This window comes from Octopus sinensis, unplaced genomic scaffold (assembly GCF_006345805.1).
Source record: "Octopus sinensis unplaced genomic scaffold, ASM634580v1 Contig16321, whole genome shotgun sequence".
Classification (NCBI taxonomy): Eukaryota; Metazoa; Mollusca; class Cephalopoda; order Octopoda; family Octopodidae; genus Octopus; species Octopus sinensis.
The window spans coordinates 20,760-47,861 of record NW_021834272.1 but is presented as its reverse complement, the minus strand read 5'-3'; the positions used below and the strand labels follow the sequence as shown (position 1 = coordinate 47,861).

General features: G+C 41.1%; 4 protein-coding genes across 4 annotated transcripts; 2 read left to right on the top strand and 2 right to left on the bottom strand.

Moving 5' to 3' along the window:
• Positions 1 to 7,188: 7,188 nt before the first annotated feature.
• On the bottom strand, positions 7,189 to 7,740 carry LOC115230757. The gene has a single exon (XM_029800891.1). The coding sequence runs from the start codon at positions 7,738 to 7,740 to the stop codon at positions 7,189 to 7,191; it is 552 nt and encodes a 183-aa protein (XP_029656751.1).
• An 8,892-nt stretch (positions 7,741 to 16,632) lies between these two features.
• LOC115230760 (histone H2A-beta, sperm-like) lies at positions 16,633 to 17,029 on the top strand. Its single transcript, XM_029800895.2, has one exon. The coding sequence runs from the start codon at positions 16,633 to 16,635 to the stop codon at positions 16,990 to 16,992; it is 360 nt and encodes a 119-aa protein (XP_029656755.1). The 3' UTR covers positions 16,993 to 17,029.
• Positions 17,030 to 18,910: 1,881 nt separating this feature from the next.
• Positions 18,911 to 22,402, bottom strand: LOC115230758 (histone H3.2-like). The gene is made up of 2 exons (XM_029800893.1): positions 22,286 to 22,402; positions 18,911 to 19,254 (listed from the first exon to the last, which is right to left on the bottom strand). The coding sequence occupies exons 1-2, from the start codon at positions 22,388 to 22,390 to the stop codon at positions 18,949 to 18,951; spliced, it is 411 nt and encodes a 136-aa protein (XP_029656753.1). The 5' UTR covers positions 22,391 to 22,402; the 3' UTR covers positions 18,911 to 18,948.
• Positions 19,661 to 20,057, top strand: LOC115230759 (histone H2A-beta, sperm-like). The gene has a single exon (XM_029800894.2). The coding sequence runs from the start codon at positions 19,661 to 19,663 to the stop codon at positions 20,018 to 20,020; it is 360 nt and encodes a 119-aa protein (XP_029656754.1). The 3' UTR covers positions 20,021 to 20,057.
• Positions 22,403 to 27,102: the final 4,700 nt, after the last annotated feature.

Below are 27,102 nucleotides of genomic sequence, written 5' to 3'. Positions count from 1 at the left end.
CGTGGGACAAGCGCTGCCAGCTGGGCATATCAAGGAACGATGCAGGCGAAATTACTGAAGCGGAGATTCTGGCAGCAATCTCCCGAAGTAAGAACACCGCGGCGGGTTTGGATCGGATCCCGATGGCCATCTTTAAGAAGGCCCCGCCGCGGTTAATCACTGCACTAAAGGTTTTATTTAACGGGAGCTTGCGACTTGGGATGATTCCCTCCAGGTGGAAAGTGGCTGAGGTAATCCTTATCGGAAAGCCCGGGAAGCCACATGATGTCCCCGGGGATATAGGCCCATTTCCTTGCTCCCCGCGATATCTAAAATCCTAGAAAGAATTATGCACCAAAGGCTCCTGGAGGAGCTGATGGTTGCAGACGCCCTCCCTGAGTTCCAATGGGGCTTCAGGGAGGGCCGCTCATGCGGGGACTGCCTTCACAAGGTGTCGTCTGGTATGAAGAACGCCCTCCAGAAAAGGGAATGCGGTATTTTAGTTAGTCTCGACATTGAAAAGGCCTTTGACTCGGTGTGGCACGACGGCCTCCGGAGTTCCCTTGCCACGTGTGGGGTTTCTCCGTGTCTAAGGCGCTGGCTGTCGGGTTTCTTGAATCTCGCAGGCAGGTCGTGCGGCATCAGGGGGTCTTTTCTAAAGTCGCAACAGTCCTTCGCGGGGTCCCTCAGGGCTCTGTGCTCAGTCCGACACTATTCAATGTGTTTATGGCCACTGCGCCTATGCCAGTCAATGCTCGTACTGAAATGGTAATCTATGCAGACGACATTATCCTCTGGGATCACTCAATGAAACCGGAGTGTGCGTGTCGTAGGCTTCAGGTTGCTGTGGATGGACTTGCAAACTGGTGTGGGAGTAGGGGTTTGAGAATGTGCGCGGACAAGTGCAGTGTCCTTAAAGTCTGTAAAAGGACGAGGGGTTACACTAATTTTGTTCCTAGGTTATTGCTGAGCGGGTCAGCAATCGCTGCAGTTGATCGGATGACTTATTTGGGCGTGCTCTTTAAGCCGTCCGTAAGTTTGATGATCACATTGCACGTACGAAAATGCGTGCAATGCAGCGATTAGGTGCGTTGCGTGCTTTCCGCTTGAGCAGAGGTGCCTGGTTCCGCGTGTTTAACGCCATAATGTTACCCGTCTTGACCTATGGCGTCCACGCTTGGTACCTCTATGAGGACAGGGATAAGCATGTTGACGTGCTTAAAAAAGTAAGAAGACGAGCCATAAGGCTAGCCTATGGCTTAGGATTCCGGACTGAGCTCTCCGACGCCCAGGAATCATCTCTCAAAGGCCTCTCTGAGGTCCTAGAGAAGATTATTTCTGGATGGCAGGTAAGGCGGTAAGTCTTAACCTGTGGTTGTGTGTAGGGAGGCGTGTGTGAGATGGAGACTGAAAAGGCAGTGATGCCGAAGGTCTACTTAGTTAGTTTTTAACTCCCTTAACTAATAAATTTTTTTCCCCGTCTGAATCAGTTGCATCGTCTGAATCGTCTGAAGGGCTGCGAAGAGCCCACAAACAAAAAGAATCCAGTTGCATGGTAAAGGAAAATAAAGAAAAAATGGTCAAGAATAAACAAAATCTCGCATCAATCAAAGCTTGCTCCAAAGTTCAAAAACGAACAGCGGCCAAGCCACAGCCCTTTTGCGAACCTGAATATCCCACCGAACATCCGAACCCTACTGTGGCTCAAAAACACAGTGAGACCCAATTCTATCAGACGACAACTGAGGTTAACAGCTCAAACCTCACATATTCTCTGAGTATCGTAAACTCGGCACTTGGAAAGATCAAGAGGTTTAACCTCCTATCCAAGTCTCCAACTGCTTCCAAAGCCCGGATAACCTTACAGAAGTCCGGCACCTTCATTCTAAAATTCAGTTCGCCAGAGGATGCTGCTGCTTCAAAGCAGAGCTGACTCAATCGAATATGTTTGGCGAAGGCGGCCATAAACTTGCCTCAATAGCTGAGAAGGCCTCAGTCTTGGTCCTTAAAGGAATCCCTCATTGGATCTCGACAGAGGATCTTAACCTCCACTTGAGAGAAAGTCTAGAATCGGACTTCAAGTTCGAAAGATTCTCTCGCAATGGAACCGACATGCCTATCGGCAAACTCACGCTGGATTCCAGAGCCGAGGCCAACACCCTCATCCGCTTTGGAATAACTGCGGGCTTCAGCCATATCCGCTGCGAATGGCACAAGCCCTCAGCAACGAGATGTTTCCGTTGCAATCAGTTTGGACATACGTCCTACAGATGCTCAGAAAAACTCCGTTGTCTCCTCTGCGGTAAAGAACACAGGCACCAAAACTGCCCGAGTTCCAAGCCGAAACCGAGTGTCCCAGCTGCAAAAACTTGCATTAATTGCAAGAACACTGGGCACTTGGCGTGCTACGGTGGATGTCCGTCTGCCAAAGCAGCAACAGCAGCCTCAAGGGCTGCGAAGAGCCCACAGACAAAAAGCCCAGTACGCTGGGTAAAGCCGAACCGATAAAATCAGTTTGGACAAAAGCGGCTCCCCGAAGTCCGTCCAAAGTCGATGTCTCTACTCAGACGTCGCCGCCCCCCAGCACACTCACAAACTCGAAGACAACCACTAATGAGTGCCATAACTCGGAAGTGGTCCGCTCGGCTGTCCCTCATAAGAGGAGAAAACCCCCCCGTGACAAAGCTTTGGTCACAAAGAGGTCCCCACTCGGATCAGGACCTACACAACAGAGATTCCCAACTGAATGCTTCCGCTGTGTGTAGGAGCCCTGACCCTACTTGGAGTGGATATGGATGCTGCAAGAGCTCCTGCTAGAAGGGAGCAATTCAGCAACATAGTCACCATTAACTCTGGCTCACGACAAAATGAATTGGGCGCAAGCTCAGAAGAGTTCAGTTGCCTTTGCATCAGTCTCGTCCTAATCACCGTCCTTAATTCCTGTCACTTTCTCTTTCTCTGTTAATTACAATAAACTTCATTCATTCATTCTGAATCAGTTCTGCCTGAAATAAAAAATATGGCTAGTACCAAACAAGTTTTAATTAAAATTATCTTAATATTTAGTTACTCAATTATTAATAGAAAACATAATAAATTTTTGCACGTGTGAGCACTCTTTTGACATACCTTGTTGTCCTGTTACATTATTTGGTCAATCTTTATTTTTTTATTTAATTGGATTAGAAGGAATATTTTGCAGATGTAGTTTCTTTTAATTAATAAATTATCTGAAATTTCATCATTTTGTAATATTTGCGAGTTTATTCTTTCAATCTGTTTATATCGCTTATTTGAAATCTTCTCATTTATCTTTATTCATTGAATTTCACCTTATTTTTTGATAGAAAGTTCTATTCTTTATATTCTTATTGCAAAATTTATTTATTTGTTTCCGGATTTGGCGATCTTGTATTTTAGCGCCCTAAAATCTAAAATGATCAATTTCTAACAAATTTTAATCATTATTGTTATATTTTTTTTTCTAGATTTTTTTAAACTGAACACGAATTTAATTATTGCTATATTATTTTTATAAATTATTATGTCACAGGCCTAGGGTGTACCGAGCCTAGCTGGTTATACTTTCGGACTTGGAAAAAAATTCAAAAAAAATATTTGAATTCTATCTCAAAATCTATTTTGTCAAGATAAATATTATAAAATGACAAATAACAGAACAGAATTTTTTATTGTAAAGAACAAGAGACTGGTACATAAATATTTTTGACCAACAAAATTTCGGAATGATACTTTTTTATTATATAAATTTTTTCCCTTCAGAACTTGGACGCAAATGGAATGGAAAGTTTTATTGTAAGCAAATCAGAGACTTAGTGAAAAGGTTGGACGAGGTTAAACGAGACGACTGCAAGGACAGTCGAGCTCTACCGAGATTCGTCCTAAGAGAGTATACGAGCCGGCCTTTGATTAGAGTCACTCTCTGATTGAGTTTCGGACACGATCCACAAAAAGATCGGACACCTGAGACCTCCGACGAAAGATTCGGATGGAATCGAGGATGACATTCTTGATTAGTGGAAATTTCCCAGCCAATTTATCAACATCACGGTCAGAAACGTAGCCATCAGCCCACGTTTTGGCTTTTTTCTTCTCAATGGATTTATAGTTTAGCAGACACATCGCTGTCCAGCGGTCCAGGAATGTCTGCCTGGCTTGGATGGCCGATGATGGTATGACTGAGAGTCTAAGTGGAAGTAGACACTTGAAAACCGCGAATTGTATCAAACCCTCAGGCCGTCTTTGTGTTGGCTCAACCCTCTTATCCCCATAAGTGATACCGATTGACGTGCCTACAAATTGACATAAGTTAGGCTGTGTGTGCTCAAGACTCAGGTCCTTTTTGAAAAAGACAATCTGATCTATCTCGACTTCGCAGGCTACACGTAACGTCTTGATGTATTCATACAGAAAAGCAACAGCTAGGCCTTCATCCCATGAACTCGAATTTTCTATTTTCTCAGCTAATGAATATATAGGTGAATTTTCCATGTACGTAGTGTTGATGGAAACACCAAGCAGACTGTTTGCTATGTCTCCCCAATCTTCCTCACTTGGGGGGTTGTGGAACATCGTTACACACATCTGACGATCATGCCATTCTCGCGTGGTGTCCTTTTTGATTTTGCAGTTCCAAACTTGATTAAGTCATATTGACCAATATTCTCGGACATATTACTGATTTTGAACTGCCGAAGTCTACTGGGCCTCAAAAACAGAGTGAGACCCAATCCCATCAGACCCTCACATATTCCCTGACTATCGAAAACCCGACACTTGGAAAGATCAAGAGGTTTAACCTCCTATCCAAGTCGCCAACTGCCTCCAAAGCTGCATACAGACTGCAGTTCGTCTGATTCTTCCCGGTGAATTGGCAAAACATGCTATTACAGAGGGTGCAAAGGCAGTTACTAAGTACACGAATACAAAATAACACTTTAAAAATAATTGTTTTATTTATTTGTTCTTTAAATAACTATATCAACAATCCAAATGCAACTAGTAATTTCACAATTTGGAGGGGTAAAGAAACCTCATCGATTTCGACCTGGAGTTGTTGCAATGCGAGAAATTAGACGATATCAAAAGAGCACTGATTTGTTACTACGAAAACTTCCATTCCAGAGACTCGTGAGAGAAACTGCTCAGTTTATTAAAACTGATTTGCGTTTTCAATCGTCAGCGATTGTCGCTCTCCAAGAAGCGGCAGAGAGTTACCTAGTTGGAATTTTTGAAGATAGTAATTTGTGCGCAATTCACGGAAAAAGAGTAACTATAATGCCAAACGATATGCATTTATCGAGAGAATTCGAGGTGAAAAAACATAATTTGTATTTTAAATAAAAATGATTTATTGTTTGGATAATTCTGAGATAATTTTTAAATTTTTTGTTGAAGTTTGTAGAAAATGTAATGTTGCACCTCGTTTAGATAAAAAGAGGATACTAGTTGTGTATTTTAGAAAATATATAATTAAAAATTGTTTAATACGGATTTGTTGGATAATTAATATATAGCAGGAAAACAAACAAAAACCTATAACCATGAACAAGCTATAGTGAACAAAAATAAAACTGAACATGCTTTTTCTTATAAATTTACAATTGGACAATATTGCAAATATGTCTCAAATTTATTTTTAACATAGATTAAAGTATTTTACATTTTTTTAGTTTTTTTTAATAAATATATATTTATGCCCGTTTTTATGATATCGAAAATTTAAAACCAAAAAAATACTGAACAAATTTAAATTACTTATATATATCAAAAAAAAGGTTTTATTTTTTAAAATTCGTTCAAATTCAATCATTTGTAACCTCTCTACATAGCCAATCATTGAACATTTGAAGAAAAAGGCAGAATAATTGGCATGTAAAATCTGGAAAAATACAGAGAAATACAAGATATCACGAAAAAGTATGCTTGGCACGATATTGCAAATTATCAAAAGCTATTCAAATAAGTGCTTGACGGACAAAAAAGTTGGGTCTGGTTGACCATTCATTGCTCAATCGTCAAAAATATTTTAAATTAAGAGGCTTGAAAAGTGGATGTCAATTTCAACTGTTTTTAATTTACTAAAACATTTACAGAAAAAAAAGAAATCAGTAACAGCTCAAACAATAAGAAATACCACGAAAAAATTGGTCTGAATGCATATCCGCCCACGAAAAGACCACTTCTTACCAAAAACCCTAAACTTCAATGATTAAAGCTATGCCAAACATGCAATATGCTCTCAAAATATTTCGGGAGCGAGTTATTTTAAGTGATGAAAGTAAATTTAATATGTAAAATAGTGATATTCAAAAATAATAAATCCACAATTTTGAAATTTAATTAATTAACTAATTAACTTTCCTTTTCCATATTAGTTTGCTCCGCCAAGTTTACTCTCGGAATCCTCTTCCCGCTATCTGTTCCCACTTCGGAGTTGTTTCCTTCATCGGCGGAAACTACAGAATCTCGCCGTCTCTTCACCGATTTCCGTCCTTCGTCAAATGAGTTACCTGAGGTAGACATATTTTCGAAGCCAAATTTGTGTTCTACTATCATGCTTTCCATTGTTTTTTTCAAACCAACAGTCTGGATGTATGCTTGCACACTTTCTTTGATTTTAAGAAGGTCCATATATTTTCTGAAGAATTAGAGACTATCCCATCCCACGTGAGGACAATCGGTACAATCTTTACCTTAGCCTTGTGAATTAATTGTAATTCACTGGCTAGAATGTCGTATTTATGCATTTTTTTCCACTTCCACCGATTTCAAATTATCTATCGAGGTAACACCCACTTCAATGATCCATATCAAATTTTCCTTCTTGTCATACAGGAATATCAGGCTTGTTATATTGTATTTTTAGTTCAGTTGGAATTGTAGTATCGACCCGAATTTCCGCAGAGCTATTCGACATTATACACTGCACGGAGTGGTTTTTCAGTCTCTTGGACTTCTTCATTCCAAATCTCCGACACAAGTGCATGTGAACACACCTCACAATCTCGTTATGCCTTCTGGTATAATCTGAATTTAGCATTCTACTGCATCGCGTCGCAAGATGGTCCACGGTTTTAGGCGAGGATTTACAATGTGGGCATTTTTCATCAGAGTTTCTGAAAAAGACGTTTCTGTCTTGAAGAAAAGAGAACATTGCCTCAGATTTAGGAGATATATTCCCTTTCTTTAGCCATGTTGAAGATGTTGGGATATCAAAAGTATTATTCTCAAGCGACTCAAATAGCTTCGAATGCAACCTTTCTTTTTAATACTAAGCAACAGTGACTCTATCTGCAAGTCACGTAGTGATTCAATCTCATCGAGTGTGGTTGTTCCATATTTACAATGCAGGAATTCTGTGATTGTGGCCATATGGGTTTTCCTTTTCTGTTCGGCCCACAAAATTGCTGCTTTTCTCAAGGAGATTAACTTTCGCCTTTCCAAATTGGTTTTGAAGTCCAACAGCATTTTTTCCGCCTTAAAGGTAACTGATACAAGTCCCCTTCCAAGTGTATCTCTTGGCAGATACAGTCTTTCTTTACAGGCTGGCTTCATGTGAATTTTCAAATCAGCCAACAGCTTTCTGACAAACTTGTCCATTTCTTCGAAACAAGATGGTTCCAGATCGAGTAGACCGATATAATAGTTAATCAGCGATAGAGCATGCTCATTAATTGCTCTAAATAGATTGACTGCATTTAGTTTAGTTTCCGATAGTCTTCCAATACGCTTTTGCATTTCTTCTTTAATATTTTTGAGTACATCCTCTTTAAGAACATTACTGTAAGAACTTTAGTATGGAGAAATCGCAAGGAAAAATATTTAACAAGCAATCTTACAAAAACAATAAAATTCGGTAAAGGAACTATCATGAACTATCATGCCATAATCAATATTGGATTCATTAATTTGGTTTTGATAAAAGAGAAGATTGGTGGAGCTTTGTATGTTAACATATTAACGAATAATATGATCTCATTTCTGAACAAAATCGAACATAAAGATCCTAGTTTCCAACAAGACAATGATCTGAAACATACTTCGGCAATAGCAAAGAGCTTTTTTCAAGTAAATAATATCGAATTACTACTATGGCCAACACAAAGCCCAGATTTAAACCCTATAGAGAATGTTTGGGCCTTTATTAAAGAAAAAATCAAAGGAAGAGAATTTTTGAAAAAGGAACATTTATTTGCAAAAATATCATCCATTTGGAATTAACTCAAAATAGAATACGCTAAAAGTCTTATTAATAGCATGCCAGGCCAAATACTAGATGTAATTAGAGCTAATTTTTCCTAATGTCTGGACGTGGTAAAGGTGGCAAAGGAGGAAAGAGTGGTGCAAAACGATTTCGAAAGATATTAATTGACAATATACAAGGAATTACTAAGCCAGCAATAAGAAGACTATGTCGAAGAGGGGGTGTTCGAAGAATTTCTGGAAAAATTTACGAGGAAAGGAAGAAGAAGCCTGGACCCTCCCACGTGGGTTCAGCACTCACTGGAGACTCTTCTTCCTCGGCAGGAAATAAGGTTTCACCCGAGGACGGTTGGCACACGGTGGGGAAACCCAAACGTGTTGCCGGCCGTCCAACCCCCCCTAATGTTTTAGGTACTGGGTGTGTGTCCGCTCAGGTGGATGCACACCCAAAGAAGACCACTGGCGCCGGGGGTAGAATTACCTTTGGTGCTGTGGCACGACTTGAGGTCCTCCCTATTAGTGGGAAGGCCTCGGTCATAAAAATTTTAGGTGTCTTGGACTCTATCCAGCCCTCAAAGCTGTATAGAGTCCTGAAGAGGGAGCCCACCCAATTCCTGCTTGGGTGGGAGAAGGAGGATGACTTCTCCAACTTCAAAGGGGAGTTGGAGAAGTCAAATCCGTTCGGTCCTGGCATGCATCGCCTAGTCAGGATCGAACGTAAGGTAAGAAAGGTAAGTGTCCTCCTCCTCGGGGTTCCTCGGGACTTCGAGGATAATGACCTCCTAGATCACCTGCAGCAGGAGTACCCCAGTGCCTCTGCCATTGCACGCTTCAAGCAGGGTAATCGCCCTCTTGAAGTGGCGGAGCTAACACTGGGATCTCCTGCAGAAGCCGAGCGCCTGGTACTTCTTGGTACCAGGATCGGCTACATTAGGATCCGAGCTGCCTGGCCCCGCCCGAAAGCAACCCAATGCTTTCGGTGTCAGGGGTTCGGGCACATCTCTACGAAGTGCCCGGATAAGGCTAAGTGCCTTATCTGCGGTGGAGAGCATGATCGCAAGACGTGCCCCTCACCATCCAAGGAGAGGCAGTGTGTCAACTGCAGTAAGTTAGGACACACTGCCAACTTCAGAGGTTGCCCCAAGTTTAAGGAGGCAACCCGAAAGGTAGGTGGGGATGTAATCCCAAAGGTAAGGCGCCCGCCTCGCGTCGCGCCCCCTGCCCCAAAACCTGACAAGCAGGCGATACTGGCCAAACCTTCCAAACCCGCTAGGGTGGCGAAGCCAGTGGAACCTGTGAGCCATCCTGCGTGTGGGTCGGTGCAGCCTTCGCCGACAAAGTTGGCAAAGCAGGCGAAAGCTTCCGAGTCCGCTTGGTTGCCTAAGCCGGCAATGCCTTCCGAGGCGGCTAACGGCGGCACCGTCCGGCACAACGTGGGGCTGAAAAGGCGTCCTCCATACGTGGAGATGCCATTGCACTCAGCCCCTGGCGAGCGCGTACCGCAGGACAGTATTAGTCCTGTGGTGCAATTATGCGTTTCCCTATTAAAATTTTGTAGGGAGATGAATTGCAGTGTAGATGAAATGCTACACTGCAACGTTGCCGAGGCCAAGAAGATCCTTGGCGAAGAACCGATATGATGCTCAACATCATATCGGTGAACGCGCGTTCCCTGGAAGGGAAAAGGGACGCCGTTCAGAGGATGTTGGCCACCACGAGTGCGGACATTCTGGTGGTCAACGAAACGAAGATAAGGGGGGGTCCGTACGTAGTTGATGGCTACAACTGTCGTCACATACCCTGGAAAGACGGGTCAATATGTGGCACGGGAACTAGCCTCTTCTACAAGCCGTACCTTCCCCTACAAAGTTCAGGTTTATGTTTATGTAGCCTATGTGAATTCCTCCAAGTGAGAATTCGCATAGGTGAGCTTACATTTTACCTAGGAGGGATGTACTCGAAGAACTTTACGGCGTGCTCCTGGCACGTACGGGAGTTCTTTGAAAAGCATCCGAAGGCCATGGTTGTTGGGGACCTGAATGCCAAGCATCAAGATCTTGGCTTCAGGGTAACCAACTCGCATGGTTTGGCTCTGAAGACGCTGATTGAAGAACTCGGGCTGGAAATCCGGACCTCGAGCGAGCCAAACCACGTCGACACGAGGGGAGGACGTGACTGGCTAGGGCTTGCTCTGGTCAGTCCCGGTCTTCTAAATTGGGTTAGTAAAACTATTTTATTGCCCGATATTGGGAGCGACCATCTGCCTCTATTGCACGAACTCCGTGAGCCAGTTCCTCAAAGGGTCCCAGGATACTTTGACCTCCGGGTGGGTTCCTGGGCTAACCTGGAGAGTTTCATGGCCAGCAGGTTGCCCTCACTTCTGGTGGGGAATACCTGCGCCAACATACGTGAGTTGGAGGCGCTTGATAATGGAATCAATGCTGCCCTGACTGATTACATGCGAGATAATTTCAAACAGAACTCAGTGCAGGGTCAGTCACATTCCACGCTCCCTCACCGGATCTTAAATAAAATTAGGTTCAAGCGCCGGCTATCCAGACTACGGGACAAATGCATTTACGAGGAGAACCGTGTTTGGTTTCGTGGCTGGATTAGCCGGCTTCAGAGGGAGATCCGAAGAGAAATCCGCGAACTCGAAAGTTCGCGGTGGGAGAGGGCCTGCCGAAGGGTGGACCCTCGCTTTCCGGACTTCTGGAAGCAGTTGAAGAGCCTGTCGGGGAGAAGGGGGGCTAAGTCAGTGCGCCTTAAACGCTCTGATGGAACCCTCGCTTCGGACCCGGTTGAGGTGGTTGAAATACTTTCAGCCCATCTCAATGACATCTCGGGAACTGACGGAAGTCAGTTCGTAGAGACATCGTCCTTTGATACTGTCCAGCAGATATTGTCGTGGGACAAGCGCTGCCAGCTGGATATATCAATGGACGATGCAGGCGAAATTACTGAAGCGGAGATTCTGGCAGCAATCTCCCGAAGTAAGAACACCGCGGCGGGCTTGGATCGGATCCCGATGGCCATCTTTAAGAAGGCCCCGCCGCGGTTAATCACTGCGCTAAAGGTTTTATTTAACGGGAGCTTGCGACTTGGGATGATTCCTTCCAGGTGGAAAGTAGCTGAGGTGATCCTTATCGGAAAACCCGGGAAGCCACATGATGTCCCCGGGGGATATAGGCCCATTTCCTTGCTCCCCGCGATATCTAAAATCCTAGAAAGAATTATGCACCAAAGGCTCCTGGAGGAGCTGATGGTGGCAGACGCCCTCCCTGAGTTCCAATGGGGCTTCAGGGAGGGCCGCTCATGCGGGGACTGCCTTCACAAGGTGTCGTCTAGTATGAAGAGCGCCCTCCAGAAAAGGGAATGCGGTATTTTAGTTAGTCTCGACATTGAAAAGGCCTTCGACTCGGTGTGGCACGACGGCCTCCGGAGTTCCCTTGCCACGTGTGGGGTTTCTCCGTGTCTAAGGCGCTGGCTGTCGGGGTTTCTTGAATCTCGCAGACAGGTCGTGCGGCATCAGGGGGTCTTTTCTAAAGTCGCAACAGTCCTTCGCGGGGTCCCTCAGGGCTCCTTGCTCAGTCCGACACTATTCAATGTGTTTATGGCCACTGCGCCTATGCCAGTCAATGCTCGTACTGAAATGGTAATCTATGCAGACGACATTATCACTCAATGAAACCGGAGTGTGCGTGTCGTAGGCTTCAGGTTGCTGTGGATGGACTTGCAAACTGGTGTGGGAGTAGGGGTCTAAGAATGTGCGCGGACAAGTGCAGTGTCCTTAAAGTCTGTAAAAAAACGAGGGGTTACACTAATTTTGTTCCTAGGTTATTGCTGAGCGGGTCAGCAATCGCTGCAGTTGATCGGATGACTTATTTGGGCGTGCTCTTTAAGCCGTCCGGTAAGTTTGATGATCACATTGCACGTACGAAAATGCGTGCAATGCAGCGATTAGGTGCGTTGCGTGCTTTCCGCTTGAGCAGAGGTGCCTGGTTCCGCGTGTTTAACGCCATGGTGTTACCCGTCTTGACCTATGGCGTCCACGCTTGGTACCTCTATGAGGACAGGGATAAGCATGTTGACGTGCTTAAAAAAGTAAGAAGACGAGCCATAAGGCTAGCCTATGGCTTAGGATTCCGGACTGAGCTCTCCGACGCCCAGGAATCATCCCTCAAAGGCCTCTCTGAGGTCCTAGAGAAGATTATTTCTGGATGGCAGGTAAGGCGGTAAGTCTTAACTTGTGGTTGTGTGTAGGGAGGCGTGTGTGTGATGGAGACTGAAAAGGCAGCGATGCCGAAGGTCTACTTAGTTAGTTTTTTTTAACTCCCTTAACTAATAAATTTTTTTCCCCCCCGGAATTTAGAGAATTTTTCAATGTCTGGACGTGGTAAAGGTGGCAAAGGAGGAAAGAGTGGTGCAAAACGATTTCGAAAGATATTAATTGACAATATACAAGGAATTACTAAGCCAGCAATAAGAAGACTATGTCGAAGAGGGGATGTTCGAAGAATTTCTAGAAAAATTTACGAGGAGACACGTTCTGTCCTTAAGATTTTTATTGAGCAAACTGTTCGTGATTGTATTTCCTATACTGAACATGCCAAAAGAAAAACTGTTATCGCAATGGACGTTGTTAATGCCTTGAAACGTCAAGGTAGGACAATTTACGGATTTGGTGGATAAATTATACATAATTTTTTTAATAAAATACATTGATATTCCTTACAAATTAACCAGATAAAAATTAGCAATTTCATAAATATACTAACTAGCTACCAAACGACGGTGAAATACTACGATTGCTTTTTTAATTGGTAAGAAATCTTGTTGAAATAACAAAAAGTATATTTATACAGTAAATTAGAGTTATATCGTTTGAAAAATTTATTTTTTTCTAATATTTTATTTTTTTGCATCTGTTTATAATTATGTTTATTTAGAGAATTATTTGCGAGTGGACCCCAGAGCTCCGGCCAATCGGGCAATGGACGATTATTTCTCCGAACATGGAGACAAATATCGTGGAAGACCTAGATCCACTCTTCCGACAGTTCTTGAAAGGGATCTCAAACTTCATGACAACGTACGAAAATGCGTGCAATGCAGCGATTAGGTGCGTTGCGTGCTTTCCGCTTGAGCAGAGGTGCCTGGTTCCGCGTGTTTAACGCCATGGTGTTACCCGTCTTGACCTATGGCGTCCACGCTTGGTACCTCTATGAGGACAGGGATAAGCATGTTGACGTGCTTAAAAAAGTAAGAAGACGAGCCATAAGGCTAGCCTATGGCTTAGGATTCCGGACTGAGCTCTCCGACGCCCAGGAATCATCCCTCAAAGGCTCTCTGAGGTCCTAGAGAAGATTATTTCTGGATGGCAGGTAAGGCGGTAAGTCTTAACTTGTGGTTGTGTGTAGGGAGGCGTGTGTGTGATGGAGACTGAAAAGGCAGCGATGCCGAAGGTCTACTTAGTTAGTTTTTAACTGCCTCCCTTAACTAATAAATTTTTCCTCCCAAAAACTTGCAATGTCAATGTCCTTCGGAATGGCACCTAAGAAAAACTCAAAAGAAAACGCAAAAGCAAACACTGAAGGACAAAAAAGAACAAAAGTTCCAAGGAAACAATTGTCTACAATAAGAAACCTATGTCGAAGTGGGAGTGTTCTGACGGATCAGACGGTTCAACATGTTTCCATCAAAGTTGAAGAAGATTCCACCGAACAATTGTCTGCAATAAGAAATCTATGTCGAAGTGGAGGTGCCCCGACGGTCCAGATGGTTCAAGGAGAGCCCCCCAAAGTTGAAGAATCCACCGAACCCCCGAGGTCTGACCTTAACAGCTCAGGCCTCACATTCACTCTGAGCATTAATAACCCGGCACTTGGAAAGATCAAGAGGTTTAACCTCCTATCCAAGTCGCCAACTGCCTCCAAAGCACGGATTACATTACAACGCTCAGGCTCCTTCACTCTTGAGTTCAGGAGCCCCGGAGATGCTGATGCATTCTCGGCTGAGCTTGCAAGATTGAACCCGTTTGGCGAAGGCGGCCATAAACTTGCCTTAGTTACTCCGCAAAAGTCAGCACTAGTCCTAAAGGGGATTCCGCGATGGATCTCCAATCGGGACCTAGAGCTGCACCTGAAGGAAACCCTCAGTTCGGTGTTCGTTCTCGAGCGATTCACGCGAGATGGTCTCGACATCCCAGTTGCTAAGCTGACGCTTGACTCACGAGCTGAAGCTACTTCTTTGATCCGCACCGGAATCACAGCTGGTTTCTGCCTTATCACCTGTGAATGGTTCAGGCCTCCTGTCGTCCGATGTTTCCATTGTCAGAGATTCGGACACCTGTCCCGTAACTGTCAAGAAAAAGCCCGGTGCTTATACTGCGGCAAGGACCACGACCGAAGGGAATGCCCAGGCAGCAAACAAAGTCTAGTGGAGCCCTGTGGTCGGCATTGTATCAATTGTGACCGCCCCGGCCACCTCGCTTCGTATGGTGGATGCCCGACGGCCAAAGCTGCAACAGCAGCTAAATGGGCCGCCCGCGCAGAAGCAATGCCTCGGTCTCCTAACCCAACCCGCATGGTAATGGTAAAAGCTAAGCCGGTCACGCCTATCTGGAAAGTACGGCCGCTAATAACCCCGTGTGTGGCGGACGCCCATACCCAGACGACGCAAGTCGTTGAGGTTGGTGCGCAGAGCATGCAGGCCCCTGTCGCCGAGGCTGTGAAACCGAGGCCCGTCAGCCCAATAAGGAACGGTACTCAGCAGGCCAAAACGCAGGCGAAGGTAGACTCTCACAACAAGGATGCTCTGTTGGAATTTTACCAACGCTGTGTCGACGCACTGCTGAAACTGGGAGTCAAACCCAAGAAGCTAGAAGAGCTCCTATCAGAGAGGAGCTCGCCAGCAAAATGACCACGCCACTAAAAATCATCGCTGTGAATGCCCGATCTGTCAAGAGACGGCACCTCGACTTCGTTGAGATGGTAAACAGCGGCCATCCTGACTTAATCGTCGTCAACGAGTCTAAGCTGAAAGAAGGTCAATGCTTCGAATTGCCAGGATACTGCTCCTTGACCTGAAATGGAGAAATAACTCTACGCCTGGGACTGGGACGACTATCTACTACCTGCAAAATCTCAAGACACGTAACCTCAAGACTATCGAACGGAACCTATGCGAATTTATCTCGCTAGAGATTAAAACCCAGCGCTTTTGGTTAAAAGTGGGCGGAATATATTGCAAAAACCTTGCTCCATGCATCGGTCTTATCGAAGACTTCTTTGTCAGCTCAAATCATTGCCTCCTCATCGGTGATCTAAACTCCAAACACACGGCATTTGGTTGTCGCGTGACCAATCGGGACGGCCGGTTACTTGAAAGAGCGGCAGGTAGGCTAGACGTCTGTGTCCGCACCTCGAAAGCCCGGAACCACCGCTCCCCATTCGGCTGGGACAACCTTGCAATAAAACTTTCCATTCCATTTGCGTCCAAGTTCTGAAGGGAAAAAATTTATATAATAAAAAAGTATCATTCCGAAATTTTGTTGGTCAAAAATATTTCTGTACCAGTCTCTTGTTCTTTACAATAAAAAATTCTGTTCTGTTATTTGTCATTTTATAATATTTATCTTGACAAAATAGATTTTGAGATAGAATTCAAATATTTTTTTTGAATTTTTTTCCAAGTCCGAAAGTATAACCAGCTAGGCTCGGTACACCCTAGGCCTGTGACATAATAATTTATAAAAATAATATAGCAATAATTAAATTCGTGTTCAGTTTAAAAAAATCTAGAAAAAAAAATATAACAATAATGATTAAAATTTGTTAGAAATTGATCATTTTAGATTTTAGGGCGCTAAAATACAAGATCGCCAAATCCGGGAACAAATAAATAAAATTTTGCAATAAGAATATAAAGAATAGAACTTTCTATCAAAAAATAAGGTGAAATTCAATGAATAAAGATAAATGAGAAGATTTCAAATAAGCGATATAAACAGATTGAAAGAATAAACTCGCAAATATTACAAAATGATGAAATTTCAGATAATTTATTAATTAAAAGAAACTACATCTGCAAAATATTCCTTCTAATCCAATTAAATAAAAAAATAAAGATTGACCAAATAATGTAACAGGACAACAAGGTATGTCAAAAGAGTGCTCACACGTGCAAAAATTTATTATGTTTTCTATTAATAATTGAGTAACTAAATATTAAGATAATTTTAATTAAAACTTGTTTGGTACTAGCCATATTTTTTTATTTCAGGCAGAACTGATTCAGACGAGTTATTTTTGTTTTATATAGTTAAACAACATTATTCCGAATTTTTTTGACTAGAAAAAAATTTTCAACTAAATTTCGGAATGCCATTTTTTTATTATGTAAATAAAAAATAGTTAGCAGAGTATAATGTCTTCAAGAGGAAAAGGAGGAAAAGTACGGTCAAAGGCTAAAAGCAAATCCGTTCGGGCCGGGTTACAGTTTCCAGTTGGACGCATTCACCGGTGTCTCCGTCATGAAACCCGAATGCGAGTAGGAATTCCTGCCGCAGTATATATGTGCGCAGTATTGGAATATGCTGTGGCTGAAATGCTTGAACTTGCTGGAAATACAGCAGTAAAATGTGGAAAAAGAAGAATTAAACCACGTCACATTGTCGTTGCAATTGGAAATGACGACGAATTAAAAGAATTAACTCAGAAAGCTATTATTTCATCTGGTGGATTTATGATTCGCAAAACTGCAGAAACTCCTAAACCAACTTCCTAACTTTAAATTAATTATTTGAATAATGCACTGTTATTTTGTAATATTGTTTTCGAAATACAATAGATCAACCAGTTAAGTTTTTTTAACGAATTTCAAACAAATTTCAAACACAATCAACGAATAAACATTTAGAAGTAATTATAGATAAAATATCGCAATACTGTGTTATTTTATCATTGGCGAAATATTTTTTTAGTCCAATATAATTTATTTACTTAGGCTAAATTATCCCAAAAAATAGTAAATATATACAGTGAACAAAAATAAAAACTGAAAAAGCATTTTCTCATGAATTTACTATGAAACAATATTTAAAAAATAACTTCTATTGATTTAAAAAAATTAAATAAAGTTTTGCTTTATTTTTGTCTAAAAAATATTATATTTATACAGTTTTCCATTCATTCATAATTCAGAACCCAAAAAATGAACAAATTTATTTAATATCTATTATGTCCTCCATTAGCTCTAATTACATCTAGTATTTGGCCTGGCATGCTATTAATAAGACTTTTAGCGTATTCTATTTTGAGTTAATTCCAAATGGATGATATTTTTGCAAATAAATGTTCCTTTTTCAAAAATTCTCTTCCTTTGATTTTTTCTTTAATAAAGGCCCAAACATTCTCTATAGGGTTTAAATCTGGGCTTTGTGTTGGCCATAGTAGTAATTCGATATTATTTACTTGAAAAAAGCTCTTTGCTATTGCCGAAGTATGTTTCAGATCATTGTCTTGTTGGAAACTAGGATCTTTATGTTCGATTTTGTTCAGAAATGAGATCATATTATTCGTTAATATGTTAACATACAAAGCTCCACCAATCTTCTCTTTTATCAAAACCAAATTAATGAATCCAATATTGATTATGGCATGATAGTTCATGATAGTTCCTTTACCGAATTTTATTGTTTTTGTAAGATTGCTTGTTAAATATTTTTCCTTGCGATTTCTCCATACTAAAGTTCTTACATCATTATTTTACATATTAAATTTACTTTCATCACTTAAAATAACTCGCTCCCGAAATATTTTGAGAGCATATTGCATGTTTGGCATAGCTTTAATCATTGAAGTTTAGGGTTTTTGGTAAGAAGTGGTCTTTTCGTGGGCGGATATGCATTCAGACCAATTTTTTCGTGGTATTTCTTATTGTTTGAGCTGTTACTGATTTCTTTTTTTTCTGTAAATGTTTTAGTAAATTAAAAACAGTTGAAATTGACATCCACTTTTCAAGCCTCTTTAATTTAAAATATTTTTGACGATTGAGCAATGAATGGTCAACCAGACCCAACTTTTTTGTCCGTCAAGCACTTATTTGAATAGCTTTTGATAATTTGCAATATCGTGCCAAGCATACTTTTTCGTGATATCTTGTATTTCTCTGTATGTTTTTCCAGATTTATACATGCCAATTATTCTGCCTTTTTCTTCAAATGTTCAATGATTGGCTATGTAGAGAGGTTACAAATGATTGAATTTGAACGAATTTTAAAAAATAAAACCTTTTTTTTGATATATATAAGTAATTTAAATTTGTTCAGTATTTTTTTGGTTTTAAATTTTCGATATCATAAAAACGGGCATAAATATATATTTATTAAAAAAAACTAAAAAAATGTAAAATACTTTAATCTATGTTAAAAATAAATTTGAGACATATTTGCAATATTGTCCAATTGTAAATTTATAAGAAAAAGCATGTTCAGTTTTTATTTTTGTTCACTATAGCTTGTTCATGGTTATAGGTTTTTGTTTGTTTTCCTGCTATATATTAATTATCCAACAAATCCGTATTAAACAATTTTTAATTATATATTTTCTAAAATACACAACTAGTATCCTCTTTTTATCTAAACGAGGTGCAACATTACATTTTCTACAAACTTCAACAAAAAATTTAAAAATTATCTCAGAATTATCCAAACAATAAATCATTTTTTATTTAAAATACAAATTATGTTTTTTCACCTCGAATTCTTCTCGATAAATGCATATCGTTTGGCATTATAGTTACTCTTTTTCCGTGAATTGCGCACAAATTACTATCTTCAAAAATTCCAACTAGGTAACTCTCTGCCGCTTCTTGGAGAGCGACAATCGCTGACGATTGAAAACGCAAATCAGTTTTGATAAACTGAGCAGTTTCTCTCACGAGTCTCTGGAATGGAAGTTTTCGTAGTAACAAATCAGTGCTCTTTTGATATCGTCTAATTTCTCGCATTGCAACAACTCCAGGTCGAAATCGATGAGGTTTCTTTACCCCTCCAAATTGTGAAACAGACTTGCGAGCAGATTTTGCAGACAATTGTTTCCTTGGAACTTTTCTGCAAAATATTCCTTCTAATCCAATTAAATAAAAAAATAAAGATTGACCAAATAATGTAACAGGACAACAAGGTATGTCAAAAGAGTGCTCACACGTGCAAAAATTTATTATGTTTTCTATTAATAATTGAGTAACTAAATATTAAGATAATTTTAATTAAAACTTGTTTGGTACTAGCCATATTTTTTTATTTCAGGCAGAACTGATTCAGACGAGTTATTTTTGTTTTATATAGTTAAACAACATTATTCCGAATTTTTTTGACTAGAAAAAAATTTTCAGCTAAATTTCGGAATGCCATTTTTTTATTATGTAAATAAAAAATAGTTAGCAGAGTATAATGTCTTCAAGAGGAAAAGGAGGAAAAGTACGGTCAAAGGCTAAAAGCAAATCCGTTCGGGCCGGGTTACAGTTTCCAGTTGGACGCATTCACCGGTGTCTCCGTCATGAAACCCGAATGCGAGTAGGAATTCCTGCCGCAGTATATATGTGCGCAGTATTGGAATATGCTGTGGCTGAAATGCTTGAACTTGCTGGAAATACAGCAGTAAAATGTGGAAAAAGAAGAATTAAACCACGTCACATTGTCGTTGCAATTGGAAATGACGACGAATTAAAAGAATTAACTCAGAAAGCTATTATTTCATCTGGTGGATTTATGATTCGCAAAACTGCAGAAACTCCTAAACCAACTTCCTAACTTTAAATTAATTATTTGAATAATGCACTGTTATTTTGTAATATTGTTTTCGAAATACAATAGATCAACCAGTTAAGTTTTTTTAACGAATTTCAAAAAAATTTCAAACACAATCAACGAATAAACATTTAGAAGTAATTATAGATAAAATATCGCAATACTGTGTTATTTTATCATTGGCGAAATATTTTTTTAGTCCAATATAATTTATTTACTTAGGCTAAATTATCCCAAAAAATAGTAAATATATACAGTGAACAAAAATAAAAACTGAAAAAGCATTTTCTCATGAATTTACTATGAAACAATATTTAAAAAATAACTTCTATTGATTTAAAAAAATTAAATAAAGTTTTGCTTTATTTTTTAGTTTGTCTAAAAAATATTATATTTATACAGTTTTCCATTCATTCATAATTCAGAACCCAAAAAATGAACAAATTTATTTAATATCTATTATGTCCTCCATTAGCTCTAATTACATCTAGTATTCGGCCTGGCATGCTATTAATAAGACTTTTTGCGTATTCTATTTTGAGTTAATTCCAAATGGATGATATTTTTGCAAATAAATGTTCCTTTTTCAAAAATTCTCTTCCTTTGATTTTTTCTTTAATAAAGGCCCAAACATTCTCTATAGGGTTTAAATCTGGGCATTGTGTTGGCCATAGTAGTAATTCGATATTATTTACTTGAAAAAAGCTCTTTGCTATTGCCGAAGTATGTTTCAGATCATTGTCTTGTTGGAAACTAGGATCTTTATGTTCGATTTTGTTCAGAAATGAGATCATATTATTCGTTAATATGTTAACATACAAAGCTCCACCAATCTTCTCTTTTATCAAAACCAAATTAATGAATCCAATATTGATTATGGCATGATAATTCATGATAGTTCCTTTACCGAATTTTATTGTTTTTGTAAGATTGCTTGTTAAATATTTTTCCTTGCGATTTCTCCATACTAAAGTTCTTACATCATTATTTTACATATTAAATTTACTTTCATCACTTAAAATAACTCGCTCCCGAAATATTTTGAGAGCATATTGCATGTTTGGCATAGCTTTAATCATTGAAGTTTAGGGTTTTTGGTAAGAAGTGGTCTTTTCGTGGGCGGATATGCATTCAGACCAATTTTTTCGTGGTATTTCTTATTGTTTGAGCTGTTACTGATTTCTTTTTTTTCTGTAAATGTTTTAGTAAATTAAAAACAGTTGAAATTGACATCCACTTTTCAAGCCTCTTTAATTTAAAATATTTTTGACGATTGAGCAATGAATGGTCAACCAGACCCAACTTTTTTGTCCGTCAAGCACTTATTTGAATAGCTTTTGATAATTTGCAATATCGTGCCAAGCATACTTTTTCGTGATATCTTGTATTTCTCTGTATGTTTTTCCAGATTTATACATGCCAATTATTCTGCCTTTTTCTTCAAATGTTCAATGATTGGCTATGTAGAGAGGTTACAAATGATTGAATTTGAACGAATTTTAAAAAATAAAACCTTTTTTTTGATATATATAAGTAATTTAAATTTGTTCAGTATTTTTTTGGTTTTAAATTTTCGATATCATAAAAACGGGCATAAATATATATTTATTAAAAAAAACTAAAAAAATGTAAAATACTTTAATCTATGTTAAAAATAAATTTGAGACATATTTGCAATATTGTCCAATTGTAAATTTATAAGAAAAAGCATGTTCAGTTTTTATTTTTGTTCACTATAGCTTGTTCATGGTTATAGGTTTTTGTTTGTTTTCCTGCTATATATTAATTATCCAACAAATCCGTATTAAACAATTTTTAATTATATATTTTCTAAAATACACAACTAGTATCCTCTTTTTATCTAAACGAGGTGCAACATTACATTTTCTACAAACTTCAACAAAAAATTTAAAAATTATCTCAGAATTATCCAAACAATAAATCATTTTTATTTAAAATACAAATTATGTTTTTTCACCTCGAATTCTTCTCGATAAATGCATATCGTTTGGCATTATAGTTACTCTTTTTCCGTGAATTGCGCACAAATTACTATCTTCAAAAATCCAACTAGGTAACTCTCTGCCGCTTCTTGGAGAGCGACAATCGCTGACGATTGAAAACGCAAATCAGTTTTGATAAACTGAGCAGTTCTCTCACGAGTCTCTGGAATGGAAGTTTTCGTAGTAACAAATCAGTGCTCTTTTGATATCGTCTAATTTCTCGCATTGCAACAACTCCAGGTCGAAATCGATGAGGTTTCTTTACCCCTCCAAATTGTGAAACAGACTTGCGAGCAGATTTTGCAGACAATTGTTTCCTTGGAACTTTTGCTCCAGTAGATTTTCGAGCAGTTTGTTTAGTTCTAGCCATATTTTTTTTATTTCAGACCTAGTTATTTTTGTATTATATAGTTAAACAACATTATTCCGAATTTTTTCGAGAAAAAGTATCATTCCGAAAATTTTTTGCTCATCATTTTTAAAATTAAAAAATTAAATATTTTTAAAATAATATTTTATCAGCACCATCAAATAATTGTAACTATTGCTTAAATTGATGAATTTTTCGAGATTACAGACTAAATTACTAGTGAACTAATTAAAGAAAAAACAGAGAACGATCAGATCCCGGTCAAAAGAATAGCTTGCGTGTTGCCGCGCATGATTGTACCAGAGATCCTCTGTCTTAGCCAAGAAGATTCGCTTGCATCCATGTTTCTCCGAGCGATAAGGAGGCAGACGTGTTTTAAGAACTTGGATGTTTGCGGGAGAAAGGCTGCGGAGATCTCGAATGCCAAAGGGACAATTACTAGTTGCATTTGGATTGTTGATATAGTTATTTAAAGAACAAATAAATAAAACAATTATTTTTAAAGTGTTATTTTGTATTCGTGTACTTAGTAACTGCCTTTGCACCCTCTGTAATAGCATGTTTTGCCAATTCACCGGGAAGAATCAGACGAACTGCAGTCTGTATGCAGCTTTGGAGGCAGTTGGCGACTTGGATAGGAGGTTAAACCTCTTGATCTTTCCAAGTGTCGGGTTTTCGATAGTCAGGGAATATGTGAGGGTCTGATGGGATTGGGTCTCACTCTGTTTTTGAGGCCCAGTAGACTTCGGCAGTTCAAAATCAGTAATATGTCCGAGAATATTGGTCAATATGACTTAATCAAGTTTGGAACTGCAAAATCAAAAAGGACACCACGCGAGAATGGCATGATCGTCAGATGTGGTGTAACGATGTTCCACAACCCCCCAAGTGAGGAAGATTGGGGAGACATAGCAAACAGTCTGCTTGGTGTTTCCATCAACACTACGTACATGGAAAATTCACCTATATATTCATTAGCTGAGAAAATAGAAAATTCGAGTTCATGGGATGAAGGCCTAGCTGTTGCTTTTCTGTACGAATACATCAAGACGTTACGTGTAGCCTGCGAAGTCGAGATAGATCAGATTGTCTTTTTCAAGAAGGACCTGAGTCTTGAGCACACACAGCCTAACTTATGTCAATTTGTAGGCACGTCAATCGGTATCACTTATGGGGATAAGAGGGTTGAGCCAACACAAAGACGGCCTGAGGGTTTGATACAATTCGCGGTTTTCAAGTGTCTACTTCAACTTAGACTCTCAGTCATACCATCATCGGCCATCCAAGCCAGGCAGACATTCCTGGACCGCTGGACAGCGATGTGTCTGCTAAACTATAAATCCATTGAGAAGAAAAAAGCCGAAACGTGGGCTGATGGCTACGTTTCTGACCGTGATGTTGATAAATTGGCTGCAATAATTGATCAAACATTCTGCAAGTTCCGGGGGGGAAAAATTTATTAGTTAAGGGAGGCAGTTAAAAACTAACTAAGTAGACCTTCGGCATCGCTGCCTTTTCAGTCTCCATCACACACACGCCTCCCTACACACAACCACAAGTTAAGACTTACCGCCTTACCTGCCATCCAGAAATAATCTTCTCTAGGACCTCAGAGAGGCCTTTGAGAGATGATTCCTGGGCGTCGGAGAGCTCAGTCCGGAATCCTAAGCCATAGGCTAGCCTATGGCTCGTCTTCTTACTTTTTTAAGCACGTCAACATGCTTATCCCTGTCCTCATAGAGGTACCAAGCGTGGACGCCATAGGTCAAGACGGGTAACACCATGGCGTTAAACACGCGGAACCAGGCACCTCTGCTCAAGCGGAAAGCACGCAACGCACCTAATCGCTGCATTGCACGCATTTTCGTACGTGCAATGTGATCATCAAACTTACCGGACGGCTTAAAGAGCACGCCCAAATAAGTCATCCGATCAACTGCAGCGATTGCTGACCCGCTCAGCAATAACCTAGGAACAAAATTAGTGTAACCCCTCGTTTTTTTACAGACTTTAAGGACACTGCACTTGTCCGCGCACATTCTCAGACCCCTACTCCCACACCAGTTTGCAAGTCCATCCACAGCAACCTGAAGCCTACGACACGCACACTCCGGTTTCATTGAGTGATAATGTCGTCTGCATAGATTACCATTTCAGTACGAGCATTGACTGGCATAGGCGCAGTGGCCATAAACACATTGAATAGTGTCGGACTGAGCAAGGAAATACAATCACGAACAGTTTGCTCAATAAAAATCTTAAGGACAGAACGTGTCTCCTCGTAAATTTTTCTAGAAATTCTTCGAACATCCCCTCTTCGACATAGTCTTCTTATTGCTGGCTTAGTAATTCCTTGTATATTGTCAATTAATATCTTTCGAAATCGTTTTGCACCACTCTTTCCTCCTTTGCCACCTTTACCACGTCCAGACATTGAAAAATTCTCTAAATTCCGGGGGGGAAAAAAATTTATTAGTTAAGGGAGTTAAAAAAAACTAACTAAGTAGACCTTCGGCATCGCTGCCTTTTCAGTCTCCATCACACACACGCCTCCCTACACACAACCACATGTCGCGCGCCCTGCGCCAAAACCTGGCAAGCAGGCGATACTGGCCAAACCTTCCAAATCCGTTTGGGTGGCGAAGCCAGTGGAACCTGTGAGCCATGCTGCGTGTGGGTCGGTGCAGCCTTCGCCGACAAAGTTGGCAAAGCAGGTGAAAGCTTCCGAGTCCGCTTGGTTGCCTAAGCCGGCAATGCCTTCTGAGGCGGCTAACGGCGGCGCCGTCCGGCACAACCTGGGGCTGAAAAGGCGTCCTCCATACGTGGAGATGCCATTGCACTCAGCCCCTGGCGAGCGTGTACCGCAGGACAGTATTAGTCCTGCGGTGCAATTATGCGTTTCCCTATTAAAATTTTGTAGGGAGATGAATTGCAGTGTAGATGAAATGCTACACTGCAACGTTGCCGAGGCCAAGAAGATCCTTGGCGAAGAACCGATATGATGCTCAACATCATATCGGTGAACGCGCGTTCCCTGGAAGGGAAAAGGGACGCCGTTCAGAGGATGTTGGCCACCACGAGTGCGGACATTCTGGTGGTCAACGAAACGAAGATAAGGGGGGGTCCGTACGTAGTTGATGGCTACAACTGTCGTCACATACCCTGGAAACAGGGGTCAATATGTGGCACAGGAACTAGCCTCTTCTACAAGCCCTACCTTGCCTTGCAGAGTCCAGGTATATGTTCATGTAGCTTGTGTGAATTCGTCCAAGTGAGAATTCGCATAGGCGAGTTAACATTTTACCTAGGTGGGATGTACTCGAAGAACTTTACGGCGTGCTCCTGGCACGTACGGGAGTTCTTTGAAAAGCATCCGAAGGCCATGGTTGTTGGGGACCTGAATGCCAAGCATCAAGATCTTGGTTTCAGGGTAACCAACTCGCATGGTTTGGCTCTGAAGACGCTGGTTGAAGACCTCGGGCTGGAAATCCGGACTTCGAGCGAGCCAAACCACGTCGACGCGAGGGGAGGACGTGACTGGCTAGGGCTTGCTCTGGTCAGTCCCGGTCTTCTAAATTGGGTTAGTAAAACTATTTTATTGTCCGATATTGGGAGCGACCATCTGCCTCTATTGCACGAACTCCGTGAGCCAGTTCCTCAAAGGGTCCCAGGATACTTTGACCTCCGGGTGGGTTCCTGGGCTAACCTGGAGAGTTTCATGGCCAGCAGGTTGCCCTCACTTCTGGTGGGGAATACCTGCGCCAACATACGTGAGTTGGAGGCGCTTGATAATGGAATCAATGCTGCCCTGACTGATTACATGCGAGATAATTTCAAACAAAACTCAGTGCAGGGTCAGGCACATTCCACGCTCCCTCACCGGATCTTAAATAAAATTAGGTTCAAGCGCCGGCTATCCAGACTACGGGACAAATGCGTTTACGAGGAGAACCGTGTTTGGTTTCGTGGCTGGATTAGCCGGCTTCAGAGGGAGATCCGAAGAGAAATCCGCGAACTCGAAAGTTCGCGGTGGGAGAGGGCCTGCCGAAGGGTGGACCCTCGCTTTCCGGACTTCTGGAAGCAGTTGAAGAGCCTGTCGGGGAGAAGGGGGGCTAAGTCAGTGCGCCTTAAACGCTCTGATGGAACCCTCGCTTCGGACCCGGTTGAGGTGGTTGAAATACTTTCAGCCCATCTCAATGGCATCTCGGGAACTGACGGAAGTCAGTTCGTAGAGACATCGTCCTTTGATACTGTCCAGCAGATATTGTCGTGGGACAAGCGCTGCCAGCTGGGCATATCAAGGAACGATGCAGGCGAAATTACTGAAGCGGAGATTCTGGCAGCAATCTCCCGAAGTAAGAACACCGCGGCGGGTTTGGATCGGATCCCGATGGCCATCTTTAAGAAGGCCCCGCCGCGGTTAATCACTGCACTAAAGGTTTTATTTAACGGGAGCTTGCGACTTGGGATGATTCCCTCCAGGTGGAAAGTGGCTGAGGTAATCCTTATCGGAAAGCCGGGAAGCCACATGATGTCCCCGGGGGATATAGGCCCATTTCCTTGCTCCCCGCAATATCTAAAATCCTAGAAAGAATTATGCACCAAAGGCTCCTGGAGGAGCTGATGGTTGCAGACGCCCTCCCTGAGTTCCAATGGGGCTTCAGGGAGGGCCGCTCATGCGGGGACTGCCTTCACAAGGTGTCGTCTGGTAT